The sequence below is a fragment of the Bos mutus genome, chromosome 17 (assembly GCF_027580195.1).
Source record: "Bos mutus isolate GX-2022 chromosome 17, NWIPB_WYAK_1.1, whole genome shotgun sequence".
In the NCBI taxonomy this organism is placed as follows: Eukaryota; Metazoa; Chordata; class Mammalia; order Artiodactyla; family Bovidae; genus Bos; species Bos mutus.
Window position 1 is genome coordinate 60,595,051 of NC_091633.1, and position 20,318 is coordinate 60,615,368.

The window sequence follows — 20,318 nt, forward strand, 5'->3', positions numbered from 1 at the left end:
AATGACACAAATGCACTTGCTTACAAAACAAAAAAATACACAGACTTAGAAAACAAACTGAAGGTTGCCTGGAGGGAAGGAGTAGTTAGGGAGTTTGGGATGGTCACATACACACAGCTATACTTAAAGTGGATAGCCAACAAAGACCTATTGTACAGCACATGAAACTCCACTCAATGTTATGTGGCAGCCTGGATGGGAGGTGGGTTTGGGACAGAATGGATACAGGTATATGTATGGCTAAGTCCCTTCACTGTTCAGCTGAACTATCACAACACTGTTAAGTGGCTATACCCCAATACAAAATAAAAAGTTCAAAAGAAAAAAAAAATAGAGTAAATGAATGAACTTAGAGCAAACTTTGAGGAAGCAATGATAATGACTCTCTAAACTAGGTGATTTCATCAGTGACAAACCTCTACAATGAGGATAATGCTGATGCCTGCTTGATATATTCCCTCACAACTTGTAATTACTTCTGCATACGATTTCATGAGATCCTTGTAAGCAATCCTATGAAATAATGATCAAATACTATTGCTCCTCAAATGGGAAAACCTAGGCTCAGAGAGATCCAGGGCTTACCTGGTGAGCACTACTAGGTGAGCAGAGGGAAAAGGAGGAATCAAACACCTGCTCTGATTGCCTAGCAAGTGTATCCTTGGCTACAAGGTTAGCACAGTGGTGATGCTGAGCCTCAGCATGTTCAGCTGGTGTTAAGTACTTCTTACCCAAGATCAGGACTGGTCCTTGGATCTGAGGCAGAGCTGGACCCAAAGATGGAGGTCAAATGACTTCATCTATAGAAAGAGTCAGAAAGAGGACTCTGGCGATGTGGAACAGGGTGTTTCAAGATCAGGTCCCTGGAAGACTCTCCCATTCATATGGGAGAGCAGCTAGATAAGAAAAGGAGAGATGAGAGATGTAGGAACAGAATGAGGAGAGAAGAGGGTCAGGGAAGGAAAAGGGAGTTGGAGGCAAGTAGCCATGGGATCACAGGCTGCCGTCAGGTCACGGAGGATGAGAATGGAGAACCGGCCCCTGCATTGGCTGAACAGATTCCATGGCCAACCATTGACAGGACTCATTTGGTTAGAGTGGTAGAAAAGGAAGACAATACAAGAGGCATTAAGGTATGAGGAATTCTAATTTGAGGCATAAAGGAATGAAACAATTCTAAGTTACACAAAGAATCTTGGGAAATCTAGATATGTTTCAAGCCAGTTGTATAGCAGCTTCAAACAAACACAGTCAGTTCTTTCAAGGGCTCCTAAGAATGCTAACCCAATACCGAAAATGAGACTAAAGTTAAACGGTAGAAATGGAAGATGCATATGGACATGGAATTCCTTGCTGCTATGACTTCTGTTCTTTCATCTGTCAAAGAGGAATCACTGTTACCATTTCCCAGAGAGCACAGGAGGCTGGAGTGTTCAGTTTAGTTCAGTTCAGCCACTCAGTCATGTCTGACTCTTTGTGACCCCGTGGACTGCAGCACGCCAGGCTTCCCTGTCCATCACCAACTCCCAGAGTCCACCCAAACCCATGTCCATTGTGTCAGTGATGCCATCCAACCATCTCATCCTCTGTCATCCCCTTCTGCTCCAGCCCTCAATCTTTCCCAGCATCAGGGTCTTTCCAAATGAGTCAGCTCTCCGCATCAGGTGGCCAAAGTATTGGAGTTTCAGCTTCAACATCAGTCCTTCCAATGAATATTCAGGACTGATTTCCTTTAGGATGGACTGGTTGGATCTCCTTGCAGTCCAAGAGACTCTCAAGCGTCTTCTCCAACACCACAGTTCAAAAGCATCACTTTGTCAGCACTCAGCTTTCCTTATAGTCCAACTCTCACATCCATACAAGAGTACTGGAAAAACCATAGCCTTAACTAGATGGACCTTTGTTGGCAAAGTAATGTCTCTGCTTTTTAATATGCTGTCTGGGTTGGTCATAACTTTTCTTCCAATGAGTAAGGGTCTTTTAGTTTCATGGTTGCAGTCACCATCTGCAGTGATTTTGGAGCCCCTCAAAGTGGCTGGAGCGTAGAAAGTACAAACAGGCCAGCTTGCTAGAGTGCTCAACATTGACAGCTATTTTCAGGCTGTACAAGATTGCTCCAGAAAACCATTAAACTCTCACTCCAAGCAAAGGCAGTGTGTGTGTACTAAGCTGCTTCAGTTGTGTCCCACTCTGCAATCTCTCATCTTCCAGGCTCCTCTGTTCATGGGATTCTCTAGGCAAGAATACCGGAGTGGGTTGCCATGTCTTCCTCCAGGGGATTTTCTCGACCCAGGGATTGAACCTGTGTCTCCTCTGTCTCCTGCAGTAGCAGGCAAGTTCTTTACCACTAGTGCTATGGGAAGCCCAACAAAGGCAGTGATCAAGTCCATTTCACAGAAGAGAAAGGCAAGGCACACAGAAGCCCAGTGACACCTGAAGCTGAGACAGTGACTGACAGATCAGATTTCCTCCTCACTTCAAGTCTTCTCTCCGCTGATCAGATCTACTCTAAATGCCTTTATAAATGTTTCAGTGAATCTTATCTTCATGCATTGGATTAGCAAGATCAACTCCCCACTGATAATGCAAAATAACCCTGAAATGTTTCATGCCTTGCTGATCAGCCAGAAATTGAACTTTCCGGCTCCGTTTGGGCTGTGATGATCTTGATCTTTCACCTCTAGCAAAAATCTTCTCATAGCTATAATTTTTAAGTTCATAATGAGTGCTTCATTTGCTTTCCAAGCAGATAGAAAACCTTTTTTAAATACACTCAGACTGCCATGACCTTCGTCAATGACTTAAAGAGTTCACCACATGTAATAATTTTCTTTGCTCAGGAGACACACTTAAGTTTTCTTTGAAGAGATTTGGGCAAAAACCCTATTGCTGAAATTAAGCGCACATGCATGCATGCACACACACACACACACACACACACACACACACACACACTTTCAACCCGTCACCTTTGTACCATACCTGAAATCAAAACTTTTCTTTAAAATGTACTTAGAATTCTGCATGACTATCAAAGGGTTCTAAAATCCTTCAGCCTGCTAACTAAAATACAATAAAAATGTCAGCTAAATCTATTTATAGTAAAAGAAGCACACCATCTTAACTAAACAAGCAGACAGGAACAAACGCAGTCCAGATCCCACATGGAACTGCAGGCTGCCCCACACAGCTGAAAGAGGCTGAACTCATTTGGGGTACCTCTTGGAATTTTTTTAAACTAAAGAAGAAAAACTGATTTTAATGATATGGGACAATGTAAAGCCATGCTAGCCTATTTTGCCTATTTCTGTGAGGTTTATAGCATGAAATAGAGGTTTTGAATAGTATAACATCATACTCCATGAAAGCTTTCTGGAAGGCAGGCCCCAGATCTTAGTCTCCTTTTTGACTCCCTATGGAAGAAGGCACTGCCTACATGAAGAGGCTGCTGAACTACTGCTGACTATCATATTCTATTTCTTTCTTTTTTTTTTTTGAAGGGCAATACAGAATTATCTTTATTTTTAAATACATTAAAAACAATAACACAGGTATTAGCACCTGGCATTTAGGTACTATGACTATCATATTCTATTTCTAAAGTTGAATGGTGGGCACAGTGGGGTTTATTATTAGGCCTTAAACTGTATATATGTTTTATGTACCTTCTGTAGGTATGCTATCTCATAATTTTAATAAAGGAAAGAAAGAAGAAAGAGGAAAATCCTGAGGCCTATCAACTATACATTTTAATTCAATAGGTCTCAAGTGGAGATTAGGGATTTTCTTTTTTTTTTTCTAATCACCCCAGGTAATGCAGATGTGGGCGATCTACAGAATTCACTTTGCGAGACAAACAAAAAAGTAAACCAACATAAATAACATGCCTATAATTAATATACGGCTTTCGTGGTGAAGGTGTCTTATTTTCATGGTTCAAATTATCAGGTTTAGCCTTAACACAGAGAACAAAGTATTTAACATAAAATATTACTCTTAGATATGCCTAGATATTTCTTCCTAACTTGCTCTGATTTGTCTCTAATTTATAATGCTTTTCATTTCTTTTTTTCCTTCAAATATTTGAGGGAAGAAATCCATGATTATATTTCTCTCCTACTTGGTTCATCGCCCAGACTCACACAATTTTACAAAGTTATACAGCTTTGGAAATTTACTCAGGAACTAAGACCTCATATTTACTTCACATTTTGAGGAATGGCTTTTAGCTGAATCATTCCCAACTTCAGCTTGCAAAAAAATGAAATATCAAGGTAAAAAAAAAAAACAGTGTATCTTTTCCCAAACACTTACCCCTCTTGCTTTTTCATTAAACAACAGTATAAGTGTCAAAGGAAATAAAAATACCTCTGTAACAACAACATGAAAACCACATAATACTTTCTCTCCAAACTCAGGAAATTATTTTCCAGTTTTATTTTTTTTAAAGAAACTTCTTTAAGAAATCCCTGTGGTAGTTACTAAAAGGTAGAAGTTACTCGAATTTGAGTGCAATGATTCTCTTAGCAAATCCTATAAGGCTTAAAACCTATGTAAGGCTTTTGGAGGAAAAAAAAACCATGTCTTTTACCACCAAACTTTGGAAGAGAAATGTATACAGTTTTAAGCCAAAAAAAAAAAAGTGTTTATCCTACATCTCACAAGTTAGAATAGAAAACATTTTGATCTATCTTCTTTTTTACACTTGACAATGAAAATAGGGTTCACCAAGTCATCACTTTCTCTATTATTCGAAAAAGGAACTAAAACTTCATGCACACACATACATACACACACATAATCACCATCACCACCAATCAGACCATGTGAACAGCACACACTACAACCCTGGAGTTTGAAAAATCACATTTAAAACACCGGAATGAATAAATAACAATCACAAAATAGAAGCTAACCAAGTTTCTAATATTTAAATGAAAGTAATTTAAAATTTAAAAGCCACAAAATAAGACTGTCAGTCAGCTATACACTTAAACAGTCTCAATCTAATACCTCAAGGGTGTGCTGGCATTCTAGCATACATGCACTACTCTGCACGCACACCGAGTTCCCACGGCCACTGCAATGCTTATAGTTGGCTCACTGAAACAACAGCGATGTAGGTTATCAAAGCAGAAATTGTTCCTTAATTTTAACAAAAAGTTATAAGGCTATTCTCACCAAAGGACAAGACGTGAGTTTAAGGGAGGCAATAACTTTCAACTCATGACAAAACCTTTTCTGTAACCACCAATCTTATGGAAAAGGCATTTACAATGAGAGGTATATAAGTAACAGAAAAAAATTCCTACTAAATTATATAACAACTTTACAAAATGAATGAACAGAATCATTTCAAATTACACTACTCTATCTGCATACATCCCCCAAATCATTAAATACAAATAGGCTACACAGTTACACATTTTAACCCATGAGTTCAGTTCAGTTCAGTCACTCAGTCGTGTCCGACTCTTTGTGACCCCATGAATCGCAGCACGCCAGGCCTCCCTGTCCATCACCAACTCCCGGAGTTCACTCAGACTCACGTCCATCGAGTCAGTGATGCCATCCAGCCATCTCATCCTCTGTCATCCCCTTCTCCACCTGCCTCCAATCCCTCCTAGCATCAGAGTCTTTTCCAAGGAGTCAACACTTCACATGAGTTGGCCAAAGTACTGGAGTTTCAGCTTTAGCATCATTCCTTCCAAAGAAATCCCAGGGCTGATCTCCTTCAGAATGGACTGGTTGGATCTCCTTGCAGTCCAAGGGACTCTCAAGAGTCTTCTCCAACACCACAGTGCAAAAGCATCAATTCTTTGGCACTCAGCTTTCTTCACAGTCCAACTCTCACATCCATATGTGACCACTGGAAAAACCATAGCCTTGACTAGACAGACCTTTGTTGGCAAAGTAATGTCTCTGCTTTTCAATATGCTATCTAGGTTGGTCATAACTTTCCTTCCAAGGAGTAAGCATCTTTTAATTTCATGGCTGCAATCACCATCTGCAGTGAATTTTGGAGCCCCCAAAAATAAAGTCTGACACTGTTTCTACTGTTTCCCTATCTATTTGCCATGAAGTGATGGGACCAGATGCCATGATCTTCATCTTCTGAATGTTGAGCTTTAAGCCAACTTTTTCACTCTCCACTTTCACTTTCATCAAGAGGCTTTTTAGTTCCTTTTCACTTTCACTTTCTGCCATAAGGATGGTGTCATCTACATATCTGAGGTTATTGATATTTCTCCCAGCAATCTTGATTCCAGCTTGTGCTTCTTCCAGCCCAGTGTTTCTCATGATGTACTCTGCATAGAAGTTAAATAAGCAGGGTGACAATATACAGCCTTGATGTACTCCTTTCCCAATTTGGAACCAGTCTGTTGTTCCAGGTCTAATTCTAACTGTTGTTTCTTGACCTGCATACAGATTTCTTAGGAGACAGATCAGGTGGTCTGGTATTCCCATCTCTTTCAGAATTTTCCACAGTTTATTGTGATCCACACAGTCAAAGGCTTTGGCATAGTCAATAAAGCGAAATAGATGTTTTTCTGGAACTCTCTTGCTTTTTCCATGATCCAGCAGATGTTGGCAATTTGATGTCTGGTTCCTCTGCATTTTCTAAAACCAACTTGAACATCTGGAAGCTCACGGTTCAGGTACTGCTGAAGCCTGGCTTGGAGAATTTTGAGTATTACTTTACTAGCGTGTGAGATGAGTGCAATTGTGCGGTAGTTTGAGCATTCCTTGGCATTGGCTTTCTTTGGGATTGGAATGAAAAGTGACCTTTTCCAGTCCTGTAGCCACTGCTGAGTTTTCCAAATTTGCTGACATATTGAGTGTAGCACTTTAACAGCATCATCTTTTAGGATTTGAAATAGTTCAACTGGAATTCCATCACCCCCATTAGCTTTGTTCGTAGTGATGCTTCCTAAGGCCCACTTGACTTCACATTCCAGGATGTCTGGCTCTCGGTGAGTGATCACACAATTGTGGTTATCTGGGTCATGAAGACCTTTTTTGTACAGTGCTTCTGTGTATTCTTGCCACCTCTTCTTAATATCTTCTGCTTCTATTAGGTCCATACAGTTTCTGTCCTTTATCGAGACCATCTTTGCATGAAATGTTCCCTTGGTAACTCTAATTTTCTTGAAGAGATCTCTAGTCTTTCCCATTCTATTGTTTTCCTCTATTTCTTTGCACTGATCACTGAGGAAGGCTTTCTTATCTCTTCTTGCTGTTCTTTGGAACTCTCCATTCAAAGGGTATATCTTTCCTTCTCTCCTTTGCTTTTCACTTTTCTTCTTTTCACAGCTATTTGTAAGGCCTTGTCAGACAATCATTTTGCCTTTTTGCATTTCTTTTTCTTGGGGATGTTCTTGAGCACTGTCTCCTATACAATGTCACGAACCTCTGTCGATAGTTCTTCAGGCACTCTGTCTATCAGATCTAATTCCTGGAATCTGTCTGTCACTTCCACTGTATAATCATAAGGGATTTGATTTAGATCATACCTGAATGGTCTAGTGGATTTCCTTACTTTCTTCAATTAATTTTAGAAAGGCTTAAAACTTAAAATTATCTAATATCTTTGTGCACATCGTTTTCTCCCATAATTTCATATAAAAATAAAAAAGTCTATTCACTTCATATCAGAAGATATGACCAAACTGGACTTTGCAAGCTTCTTTTCTGAAGCTCAGCGTTCAATATTTGTGAACAATTATGTCTCACTCTCCAGGACTTCAAAAATTCTTGATAATCATGAAACTGCATAATAAACATTAAAGAACTAGAACAATGATGCTAGAAGACAAAGAAGATGTTCATAAATTCTATATTACTAAAATGCAACATTAATGTAAATATCCACTGGGGGATGAACATGTAGATATACATTCAAATGCTACATGTTAATGTCAAGAAAATGAGTGATCTTTGAACTTCTGCCCAAAGTCATTTGAGAAAGAAAAGGTTTTTAAGGGAATCACATTAGAAAGAGATAAATGACACTGTTAAACAAATTAACCCTTTCCTCAAATTCTTTCAAGGCAATAGATAGATAATCATAGCAGGCGCTAATCCAAAACTTTCGTAACTTCCCTACCTTGCTAATTATGTGGCAACTGAAAGAATCTCTTGGCATAATGAGATGTTGGTTAATTCCAGTTATCTGCCAATTCCATTCCTACACTTAGAGAAAACACAGATCCGTGACTCCTGACTTCACTTTAAAGGCAGGGCTTGATCTCAGCCGGTCCTTGGTGCTACCTGGCAACACTACTGTCCTCTCCGGGTGACTCACTCTCATCGACAGGGCAAGTCCACATTTTCTCCTCTCATCTGAAACATGAATAGCATTGACCCCACCCTCATTCTCATGTGCTATGAAAAAATAAAAGCCATCAGAATAAAACTTCCAAGCGTGCCCCTCAACCCATTTACACAGATCTATAGCCATGCACTCTGTCTTCCCTCCTATTATTATGAATAAATGGTCTAAGTTCCTACTGAAGCTCATATAACCCAACATCACTGTCTCTCACTTGATCAAATAAATTGCTCCAGCATTCTCTCTTAAATCCACAGCTCCCTCTCCACTGTACAGTTCCCATCATAATAGAAAATCCTGTCCTTTCTGAAAGAGTAAATCTTGACCACACATCCCTCTCTAAAAATAGCCCCATTTCTCTATTCCTTTTTATCACAAAGGACATCATAACCACGGTCTATACTTCTTGTCTCTAATTTTTCTCTTCCTGTTTTCCTTAAGCCTACTCCAAACAAGCTTTTGCCCCTGCCCTCTACCAAAACCAGTCTGTTAAAGGTTAACAGTAACCTCTGCATAGCTTAATTTAACGGTAAATTCTCAGAATTCATTTACACAACTCCCATCAGTAGAATCTGACATGCATGCATGCTAAGTTACTTCAGTCATGTCCAATTCTTTGGGACCCTTATAGACTGTACCACACCAGGTTCCTCAGCCTATGGGTACTCCAGGCAAGCATACTACAGTGGATTGCCATGCCCTCCACCAGGGGATCTTCCCTACTCAGGGATCGAACCCAAGTCTCTTAAGTCTCCTGCACTGGCAGACAGGTTCTTTACCACCGGCGCCATCTGGGAAGCACTGGTGTCAAAATCTGACACCACTCATCATATCCTCCTCCTTCACACCCCTTCTTCACCTGGCTTCCTGGATACCATGCTCTCTTGTTTTTCCTTCAGTCTCATTAATTATACTCTCTCTGTTGCCTTTGCTGGTTATTCCTCATTGCCTTAACCTCTTAATGTTGGAGGGTCCCCAGGCTCAATCCTTGAACCTTTGCTCTTTTCTGTCTATGGAATCTCATACACAATCTTGGCTTTAAATATCATTTATTCATTGATGATGCCCTAATTTACATCTCCAGGTTTAGGCCACTCCCTCAACTCTCAACCCTTGTATCTATAATTTCTCACTGACATCTTCAACTGGATATGTAATAGGCATCTCGACATACAAAAAAAAAAAAAACAGTACTCCATGTTTACCATATGGCTGACATTACAAGTGTTCATCAGTCCAGTTCCCCTCTCCTTGAGGGCACAGGAATATGGTAAGGCCACACGACTTGTTCTGGCCAATGTAATGTGAGCAGAAGCACCACATATCACATCCAACAGAAAAACAAAAAGTCCATTTGTGATTCTCTAACTGTTGCCTGGAAAATCCCATGGATGGAGGAGCCTGGTGGGCTGCAGTCCATGGGGTCGCTAAGAGTCAGACGTGACTGAGCGACTTCACTTTCACTTTCCACTTTCATGCACTGGAGAAGGAAATGGCAACCCACTCCAGTGTTCTTGCCTGGAGAAGCCTGGTAAGCTGCAGTCCATGGGGTCGCACGGAGTTGGACACAACTGAAACAACTTAGCAGTAGCAGCAGCAAGCTCATTGGAAAAGACCCTGATGCTGGGAGGGATTGAGGGCAGGAGGATTAGGGGACGACAGAGGATGAGATGGCTGGATGGCATCACCAACTCGATGCAAATGAGTTTGGGTGAACTCCGGGAGTTGGTGATGGACCGGGAGGCCTGGCATGCTGCGATTCATGGGGTCACAAAGAGTCAGACACGACTGAGTGACTGAACTGAACTGAATCTCTCTATCTCTCTTATGGCACACCTAAAATGCTTTGTGCTCCATCCAGATGATGTACCTTCAAAACATAAGCCTTCACTAACCAGGTTTCCTTAGTAATGGCAAAGATCTTCCCACTGACTCACATGGGACATGTACAATTAGCAAGAAATAACCCTTTATGATTAACTGAGATTTTGCCGTTCTTAGTTATCACAGTACACTGTGGCTACCCAGACGAAACAACCCCACATATTTGCTGTCACACAGCACTCTTCTCCACTTCAGCAAACTCCATCCTTCCAGCTGCTCAATCAAAAACCTTGAAGTCACTCTCGACCCTTTCTTCTCTCACACCCCACATCCAATCCATCAGCATATCCCGTGCCTTCGAAATACATTACGGAAAAACCCAAATGAACTTTTTGGCCAACTCAATAAATACAGAATCTTACCACCTATTGGTTTCTCTACCACCATTCTGCTCTTCAAAAGACACTGGTTAGAAAATCAAAGACAAACCAGACTGGGAAAAATATTTACAAAGCATATATATATATATATATATATATATATATATATATATAAAATAAAGGTCTTGTATCCAGAATATAGAAAATTGTCAAAGCTCCTCAATAAGAAAGCAAAACACTCAATTTTGTAAAAAGCAAAATTTTAGTAGACATCTCCCAAAAGAAGACATAGATAACAAATAAGCACATGGAAAGATAAAAATGCTCACCATTATTAGTTACTGGGTAATGCAAATTAAGTAAAAATCACAATAAATGTGAGAGGTAAGAGAGATTCAAGAGGGAGGGGATATATGTATACCTATGGCTGATTCATGTCTATATATGGCAGAAACCAACACAATTGTAAAGCAATTATCCCCCATTTAAAAATACATATATCCTGCCTCATTCAAAGGTATGCTTTTCTTGGACTACCCTGATGGTCGAGTGGTTAAGAATCCACCTGCCACCGCAGGGGACACAGGTTCAATCCCTGGTCTGGGAAGATCCTGCGTGCTGCAGGGCAACTAAGTCTGCGTGCCACGACTCCTGACCACGAGCTCTAGAGCCTAAAAGCCATAACTACTGAGCTGAGTGCTGCAACTACTGAAGCCAGGCGCCTAGAGCCTGTGCTCTGCATCAAGAGAAGCCACCGCGACCAGAAGCCCGAGCACCATAACTAGAGAACTGCCCCTGCTCGCCGCAACTAGAGAAAGTCCACGCAGCAACAGAGACCCAGTGCGGCCAAAAATAAGTACATTAATTAAAAAATGTTTAAATTTGTATTCTTTTCTGAGTGATAAGATATCAGGAGAAATAAGTGACTACAAAGCAGAGTCCCTTGGTACAAAGTCATAGGGACTCTCAGCCAAGAAGAACCACCTGTAAGTAGGTCCCACAGTTGACTACTGCCATCCCGATACATAAGCACTCCTCTTTGGCTACAGTTCCCTAGGAGTTGGATAATTTCTTTGAACTCATCTTAGAAACCTGGCCTCATTTCTCCTTTTTTAATACCATCTTCACCTGCCATTAAACTTATACTGACCCTTTTTCCATGACCGTAGTTTGCCCTAAATTTTTTTAAGAACTGAGGAATGGCCATAGCGGGTGTCCTCAGTTCATGAGTCTTGGATGTAAAAGCCCCTTGGCTTGGATTCCTTGTCCTCTGTCTCCTCATTTCTCACTGAAGTAGAAAAATCACGATCTATCTCTGTTTCATTCACCTCCCTTGCTTTTCTCCTTGAAATCCTAAATTCCACTCATTATTGTCAATTTTAGCCTCTTTCTAACACATGAATCTACCCGCTTCTTTCATAAGCTGCTATAGTTATGCATTTTCTGGGATGTGATTCCTTTGTCATAAAATAAAATATAAAATAAAAGGATAGCACCCACTTATGTTTAAAAAAGCTAGCCCCATGACTCACCTCGTTTCCACCAACTGCCTTGGTTAATATCACCGCAGAAGACACAGGCGGAGGCATGCAACCTACTGTCTGCAACCTGAAATAGAAAACAAAGAGCAATTATAAATAGGTTTTTTTTTTTTTTCCAATTATAAAATTTTCACTACATTCATTCTAAAACAGCAGAGCTGGGAGAACATTTATTGGTACACATGTTCTGTCAAGTTCAGACAATTCTGTATGAGCCAACACAGCTTAATAGAAACTCTCACTCCATGCCACAGATTTGAGTGATCTCATTTTTTAAATTATTTAAGCTCTTATACAATTCAAAAAACAGTCAGATTATGGTGAGTATAATGATCGAAAATAACCCAAACGGTTTATCATTTGGTAAGTGTATATAAGCTTAGTTATTTTCAGGCATCTTTTCCATATATGTTTTATAGGAAGGCTTTTGGTAAAAATAAAACTTTAAAACCTCTTGCAGGGCTTCCATGGTGGCTCAGTGATAAAGAATTCGAATGCCGATGGAAGAGACAGAGGTTCGATCCCTGATCTGGAGAGATCCCACATGCTGTGGAGCAACTAAGCTTGTGTGCCACAGTCTTGCCTGGCAGCTAAAACTAGTGAGCCCACATGCTGCAATTACTGGACCTTGAACACCCTAGAGCTTGAAACAAGAGCCAGTACTGCAATGAGACATCCATGTACCTCAACTACTCAGTATTGTCCATCACCAAAACTAGAGAAAAACCTCAGCAGCAACAAAGACTCAGTGTAATCAAAAATAAATAAAGTTATATATATATTTTAAAAAACCTCTTGCAAAGTTCAAATGTATTTAACAAACACACAAGCTTACATTTGTTAATTCTTTTCCACAAAACAGCAATTCTGAAACTCATCTCATAAAAGACATTTTCATGTTGCTATAATATCATTGTAAAATAGGCATCATACAATCATATACTGCAAGGAGATCCAACCAATCCATACTAAAGGCAATCAGTCCTGAATGTTCATTGGAAGGACTGATGTTGACGCTGAAACTCCAATACTTTGGCCACCTGATGCAAAGAACTGACTCATTGGAAGAGGCCCTGATGCTGGGAAAGATTGAAGGCAGGAGGAGAAGGGGATGACAGAGGATGAGATCGTTGGATGGACATGAGTTGAGTAAGCTCCAAGAGTTGGTGATGGACAGAAAAGCCTGGTGTGCTGTAGTCCATGGGGTCACAAAGAGTCGGACATGACTGAGTGACTGAACTAAATTGAATCATATACTTAGATTCAGACCCTGCAGTAAATTCTAGTGTCTATTCTAAATTTGGTTCTTATTAATTATGTACATACTCCCTAGTTGTAATTAGAAGTCTATTCTCTTAGTTTAGAATAGAAAAATGTATTGCATCACAAGCAAATGAAATTATGAGTAGTAAATCCAAGTATTAAAGATAAAAAAAAATTATTCAGCATTCATACAGAATATACATTCTGGGGACAAGGAGAAACTGGCCCAACTAAAGTGGAAAGTTTATACAAGGAATCAAGGACATAGAATACCTGACTAATATTTGAATGTAGGATCACAGGTGATTTTTTATTCTCTTTTGTAATAATGGATTATCTGCTGCTGCTACTGCTGCTAAGTCGCTTCAGTCGTGTCTGACTCTGTGCGACCCCATAGACGGCAGCCCACCAGGCTCCCCCATTCCTGGGATTCTCCAGGCAAGAACACCGGAGTGGGCTGCCATCTCCTTCTCCGATGCATGAAAGTGAAAAGCGAAACAAGTCGCTCAGTCATGTCCGACTCAGCGACCTCATGGACTGCAGCCTACCAGGCTCCTCTGCCCATGGGATTTTCCAGACAAGAGTACTGGAGTGGGTTGCCATTGCCTTCTCCAAATGTATTATCTAATATTTACAAATGAATTTATATTAGCTCTGAAATAAGAAAAAATAAAGGTTTTCATTAATTTTGACTGAAGACTTAAGAAAAAATCCTTATATGGAATTTCAGTTCAATTCACATGAATATAGGAATTTTTTTTTTTTGGCCATGCCTCATGGCTTATGGGATCATAGTTCCCATACCACGGATTGAACCTGGGCCCTTAGCAGCAAGAGCATAGAATCCTATCCACTAGACCACCAGGGAATCCCCAAATATGGTCTTCTTTTAAGGTCTATTTTCCCAAGTGATGTTCAAGTAGTGTCTGACCATGAATTTCCAATCTCTCACCCTTTCTTGTGATCATCACCGTGAACATCATTAACACTTACTAGGCTTTACTAGACAATAGACACTTTACTCATTTATCCCTCATGAGTATTTAAGATAAATACTACCATTCTCTTTCTGAAAACTGAAGTTAAGAAAAGAGTTAAGTGATACAACCAAGCTCACAAAACCACTTATCCAGGACTAAGTTATTCCTGAATCCAGGGACAACGACTTTAGCAAAGCCTGTTCCTCCAGCCTCTGCCTTCTATATTCCTCGCCACCAATACTAGTGATAAGCCCTCTCAGGTATTTTCAATCTTTCTAGCTTTTTCAATCTTTCCCTCTCTTCTGGTCTCTTCCTTTCTATGTACAAAGGAGGAGAGTTCTCAACATCTTAACAAAAAAAAACCCTAATCTATACATTTAATATATATGCTTTCTATAGGTAGGATATTACACAAGGGTATTAAAAAGAAGTATAAGGCATCATTTCTGCCTTCAAGAAGGCAAAACATTCAACACACAAATGTAGATAACTAACCTCAAAATTAGTATTGTTTCCTCAAGATATAGTCCTACCTTTATCACTGTGGCTCACTGCTGCGCTCCACTTACTTAACCCCAAAGCTCATTCTCTCTCTACTACCCTGGAATCTGACTTATGACCCTCCTAGTAAAAGTGTATGTGCACACACATGCTCAGTCTTGTCTAACTCTTTGCAACCCCATGGACTGCAGCCCACCAGGCTCCTCAGTTCAGGGGATTCTCCAAGCAAGAGTACTGGAGTAGGTTGCCATTTCCTCCTCCAGGGGATCTTCCCCTCCCAGACTTCCCACCCCAAGTCTCCCATGGATCCTGACTTGGTGGGCGGATTCTTTACCACTTGAGCCACCTGGGAAGCCCCTCTAGTAAAAGCAGTAACCTTATAAATCACCAGAAATCTCCCACTCACTAAATTCAACATCCTTTTCCCTACATTCATTCTCCTTACCTCTTTGCTTCTCAAAGCACTCTATTCTCTTGGTTGTCATAGTACAGCATCATTCTAATTTACCTTGTGTTTTAAACAAACCCATTCAAGTTTTTTGCTGGCTACTACTTTCTTCTTCTCAATCTTATTTTCAAACCTGAATGGATAAGAATACTTTAAAATTTCTATTGCTAAACCCAGCCTCCATTCCCAAATCTGTACATTGCTGCCTAAGACTACCACCTTGAACTAAACTTGTCTAATATGGAATTTATGTATTTTCTAAGAAATCAACTTTGCCTCTCAATTGACTTTTATCTCTGTCAATGGATCAGTTTACTCCTAATGAACTAGTTTGAAACTTTGGAGTTAAGCGGAGCTCCACTTAGTCTTAATAAACCAATCAATCACCACAACCAATTTTCCACTGTTTTCCATGACTATTGTCATCATCCCCCTTCAGATGCTTTTTTGCCCAAGTCTAGACATATCTAAATGCCTACTCAGTGTTCTCTCTACCTCTACTCTTTCCTTTTAACACAAAAAGGTAAGGGAGTATGTACTCAGAATACATTTATTTCAGTGATTTAAACAGGATCCTGATACAAAAGTCAGCAACTCCCTCTAGTTAACATACTGAGTGTGCACTCCCAAATTGGGAGCGGACAGAGAAAAAAATGAGTGAGGAAAAGCTTTCTCTAAGTGAGGCAGACTAAGTCTGTACTCCTTTCAGTTCAATATCCTGAGCTGTGGAATTGTATGCTTTTTTTTTTTTTTTAGCATATGAAGATTACAAACTCTACTCTGCCTACACACCCAGGATAATACTATCAGATAATCTTCCTTAATGACCACTCTTGAGCATGCGTTCTCCTGTTTAGCACATTTAAGAATTCTCCATCATCCACAAATTTAAACCCAAACTCTTCAGATCAGTAGGTCCCACCTTTTGCAGCTTGGCCTTCAGGAAACTTTCTATCTTTGTCGCCCACTAATGCTTCATGTTTGAATTCTCTACTTTAGAGGTACACCATCCATGCTGAACTTCTTCCCCTCAGTTCAGTTCAGTCACTCGGTCAAGTCCGACTCTGCAACCTCATTACTGCAGCACGGTCCTTCACCAACTCCCAGAGCTTGCTCAAACTCACATCCATCAAGTTGGTGATGCCATCCAACCACCTCATCCTCTGTCGTCCCCTTTTCCTCCTGCCTTCAGTCTGTCCCAGCATCAGGGTCTTTTCAGATGAGTCAGTTCTTTACAACAGGTGGCCAAAGATTTGGAGTTTCAGCTTTAGCATCAGTCCTTCCAATGAACACCCAGGACTAATCTTCTTTAAGATGGACTGGTTGGATCTCCTTGCAGTCCAAGGGATTCTCAAGAGTCTTCTCCAACACCACGGTTCAAAAGCATCAATTCTTCAGTGCTCAGCTTTCTTTACGGTCCAACTCTCACATCCATACATGATTACTGAAAAAACCATAGCTTTGACTAGATAGACCATTGTTGGCAAAGTAATGTCTCTGCTTTTTAATATGCTGTCTAGGTTAGTCATAGCTTTTCTTCCAAGGAGCAAGCATCTTTTAATTTCATGGCTGCAGTCACCATCTGCAGTGATTTTGGAGCCCAAAAAAATAAAGTCTGTCACTGTTTCCACTGTTTCCCCATCTATTTCCCATGAAGTGATGGGACCGGATGCCATGATCTTCGTTTTCTGAATGTTGAGCTTTAAGCCAGCTTTTTCACTCTCCTCTTTCACTTTCATCAAGAGGCTCTTTAGTTCCTCTTTGCTTTCTGCCATAAGGGTGGTGTCATCTGCATATCTGAGGTTATTCATATTTCTCCCGGAAATCTTGATTCCAGCTTGTGCTTCATCCTGCCCAGCATTTCTCATGATGTACTCTGCAAATAAGTTAAATAAGCAGGGTGACAATATACAACCTTGATGTACTTCTTTCCCAGTTTGGAACCAGTCCGTTGTTCCATGCCTGGTTCTAACTGTTGCTTCTTGACCTGCATACAGATTTCTCAGGAGGTAGGCAGGGTGGTTTGGTATTCCCATCTTTTAAGAATTTTCCACAGTTTATTGTGATCCACACAGTCAAAGGCTTTGGTGTAGTCAATAAAGCAGAAGTAGATGTTTTTCTGGAATTCTCTTGCTTTTTCTATGATCCAACAATGTTAGCAATCTGATCTCTGGTTCCTGTGCCTTTTCTAAATCCAGCTTAAACATCTGGAAGCTCTTGGTTCACATACTGCTGAAGCCTAACTTAGAGAATTTTGAGCATTACTTTGCTAGCATGTGAGATGAGAATGGATATAAGAGCTGGACTATAAAGAAAGCTGAGCACCGAAGAATTGATGCCTTTGAACTGTGGTGTTGGAGAAGACTCTTGAGAGACCCTTGGACTGCAAGGAGATCCAACCAGTCCATCCCAAAGGAAATCAGTCCTGAATATTCATTGGAAGGACTGATGCTGAAGCTGAAGCTCCAATACTTTGGCCACCTGATGCAATGAATTCACTCAATGGAAAAGACCCTGATGCTGGGAAAGATTGAAGGTGGGAGGAGAAGGCAACAGTGGAGGTTGAAATGGTTGGATGGCATCACTGACTCAATGGACATGAGTTTGAGTAAACTCCAGGAGTTGGTAATGGACAGGGAGGCCTGATGTACTGCAGTCCATGGGGTCGCCAAAAGTCAGACACAACTGAGTGACTGAACTGAACTGAGATGAGTGCAATTGTGCAGTAGTTTGAGCATTCTTTGGCATTGCCCTTCTTTAGGATTGGAATGAAAACTGACTTTTTCCAGTCCTGTGGCCACTGCAGAGTTTTCCAAATTTGCTGGCATATTGACTGCAGCACTTTCACAGCATCATCTTTTAGGATTTGAAATAGCTCAGCTGCAATCCCATCACCTCCACTAGCTTTGTTCATAGTGATGCTTCCTAAGGCCCACTTGACTTCGTATTCCAGGATGTCTGGCCTTCTTCCCCTATAACTGGTTATACTTACCTAACAAATCACAAGCTAGACCATTTTGATTGGCTACTATTCTATATATATATATATATGTATATGTATATATATATATATATCCTACGATGCATACATGTTAAGTCTCTTCAGTTGTATCCAAATCTTTGTGACTCCATCGACAGTAAGCCCACCAGGCTCCTCTGTCCATGGGATTCTCCAGGCAAGAATACTCGAGTGGGTTGCCATGCCCTGCTCCAGGGGATCTTCCCCACCCAGGGACTCAACCCACATTTTTTAAATTTCCTGCATTGGCAGGTGGGTTCCTTATCACCGGGATCACCTGGGAAGCCCCATATGTCCTTCTGCTGCTGCATATGTCCTACATATCCAACTAAACTAGAAAGTTCCCTGAATACAAGGAAAATGTTAGTCTTTTCCAATTTCTTGAGTGTTCTATGAAGGGCAGATACTCAGTAAATACTGGGCTCGTTTGGGGGTTTTTTGGCCATACTGTGCAGCACATGGGATATCTTAGTTCCCCATCTGGGGATCAAACTCATGCCCCCTGCACTGAAAGTGCAGAATCTTAACCACCAGACCACCAACGAAGTCCCAAATACTGGTTCTTAATACACATCATACATTGTTGCTCTAAAATGATGTCATCATATTTATGTAGCATTTTATAATTTCTGGTGAGATTTTACATCATTCTCTCAAATTCAATTAAAACAGCACCCTTGATTCCCCCTCTTGTCCTAACCTTTCTCCCCCAGCTAAGTAAATGATGCCACCCATCACCCAGTAGCTCATACCCCAAATCTAGATGTCATCTTTGACTCCTCCCTTTCCTTATCTCTCTACACCCTATCCACCCATGGGTTCTGAGAGCTCTAATTTTAAAACATAATCTCCATACATCCATTTCTTTCTACTGCACTGCTACCTCACCACACTAACCTCCGAGCTGATCCCCAAGCTTTCTCTCAGGCCCTTCTACTATCTGTTCTCCATACTGGAACTAGAAGAATCATTTGCAGTACAAATCAGAACCACATCACTCTCTTATTTAAATCCCTCCAAGTAGCTTCACAAAATTAAAACTGAATGTTTTTCCATAGCCTGCAAAGCTCTATGGGAAGGGTCCTATCCACCTTTCCAACCCTAAGTCATATTACTCAATCCTCTACATCATTAGGCTTTGGTCATCATTGTCACTTTGCTGACTCTAGAACATACCAGGCTTGTTCCGGCCCTTACACATTCTAATTTCTTTGCCTAGAACATTCTACCCCTAGAACTCTGCAGTGTAAATTAATCACCAGTCTATCCTCTCAACCAGTTTCAACCATATCACACAGTTTTACTTCACATCATTTGTCTCTATCTTGATCACGGATTTACTTGTTTACTGACAATCACACCCAGAGTGTCCTTGACATGCAAAACTAACTGGCACTTGCCAATTTTGTTCACTGTTGTTTGTCCAAAACCTATAATTCCTAGCATATAATAGGAGCTAAATAAATAGCAAATAAATGAATGAATAACTGATCTCAATTGATGTCCCCAAAATCATTAATAAGCAGGCAATAAAAATATGATTATCTTCATTTTATAATTATAAAACATCTTCCCTGGTAGCTCAGTTGGTAAAGAATTTCCTTGCAGTGCAGGAGACCTGGGTTCAATCCCTGGGTTGGGAAGATTCCCTGGAGAAGGAAGTGGCAAACCACTCTAATACTCTTGCCTAGAAAATCCCATGGACAGAGGAGCTTGGTGGGCTACAGTCCATCGCAAGAGTTGGACACAACTTAGAGACTAAACCACCACCATAACTACAAAACAGGGAAATTGAGTTTTCAGACTAGTTCAAACCTAGTCTAGGTTTCAGACTGGATTAAAATGCAACCTTTAGGCCTAGAGTTCAGTATTTAAGCTGTTATACCATGATGCTAAAATGTGGCTAGTTTTAAACCACTCCAAATAATTTTTAAGTCATTTAATCCTTTTCACAAACATGGCAACATTTTTAATGGGAAAAAAGATCTTAACAAAAATGTATTGGTAATTCAATTATCCTATCAAATATA

The 20,318-nt window shown here is 40.4% G+C and overlaps 1 protein-coding gene across 9 annotated transcripts in view; it reads right to left on the bottom strand.

Annotated features, from left to right (window-relative positions):
- Positions 1-20,318, bottom strand: part of SLC10A7 (solute carrier family 10 member 7) — a 317,217-nt gene that overhangs the window by 277,723 nt on the left and 19,176 nt on the right. For 7 of the 9 annotated variants that reach the window (XR_011467479.1, XR_011467478.1, XM_070386620.1 and 4 more), the window contains one exon: positions 12,069-12,144. Coding sequence is in view for 7 of the 9 variants with exons in the window: in XM_070386620.1 (XP_070242721.1) it covers positions 12,069-12,144 (76 nt within the window). In the remaining 2 variants the exon portion in view is untranslated. Of the gene's footprint in view, positions 1-768; positions 897-12,068; positions 12,145-20,318 lie in introns of those variants that run through there. The other 2 variants (XM_070386623.1, XM_070386622.1) reach the window with 1 other exon arrangement.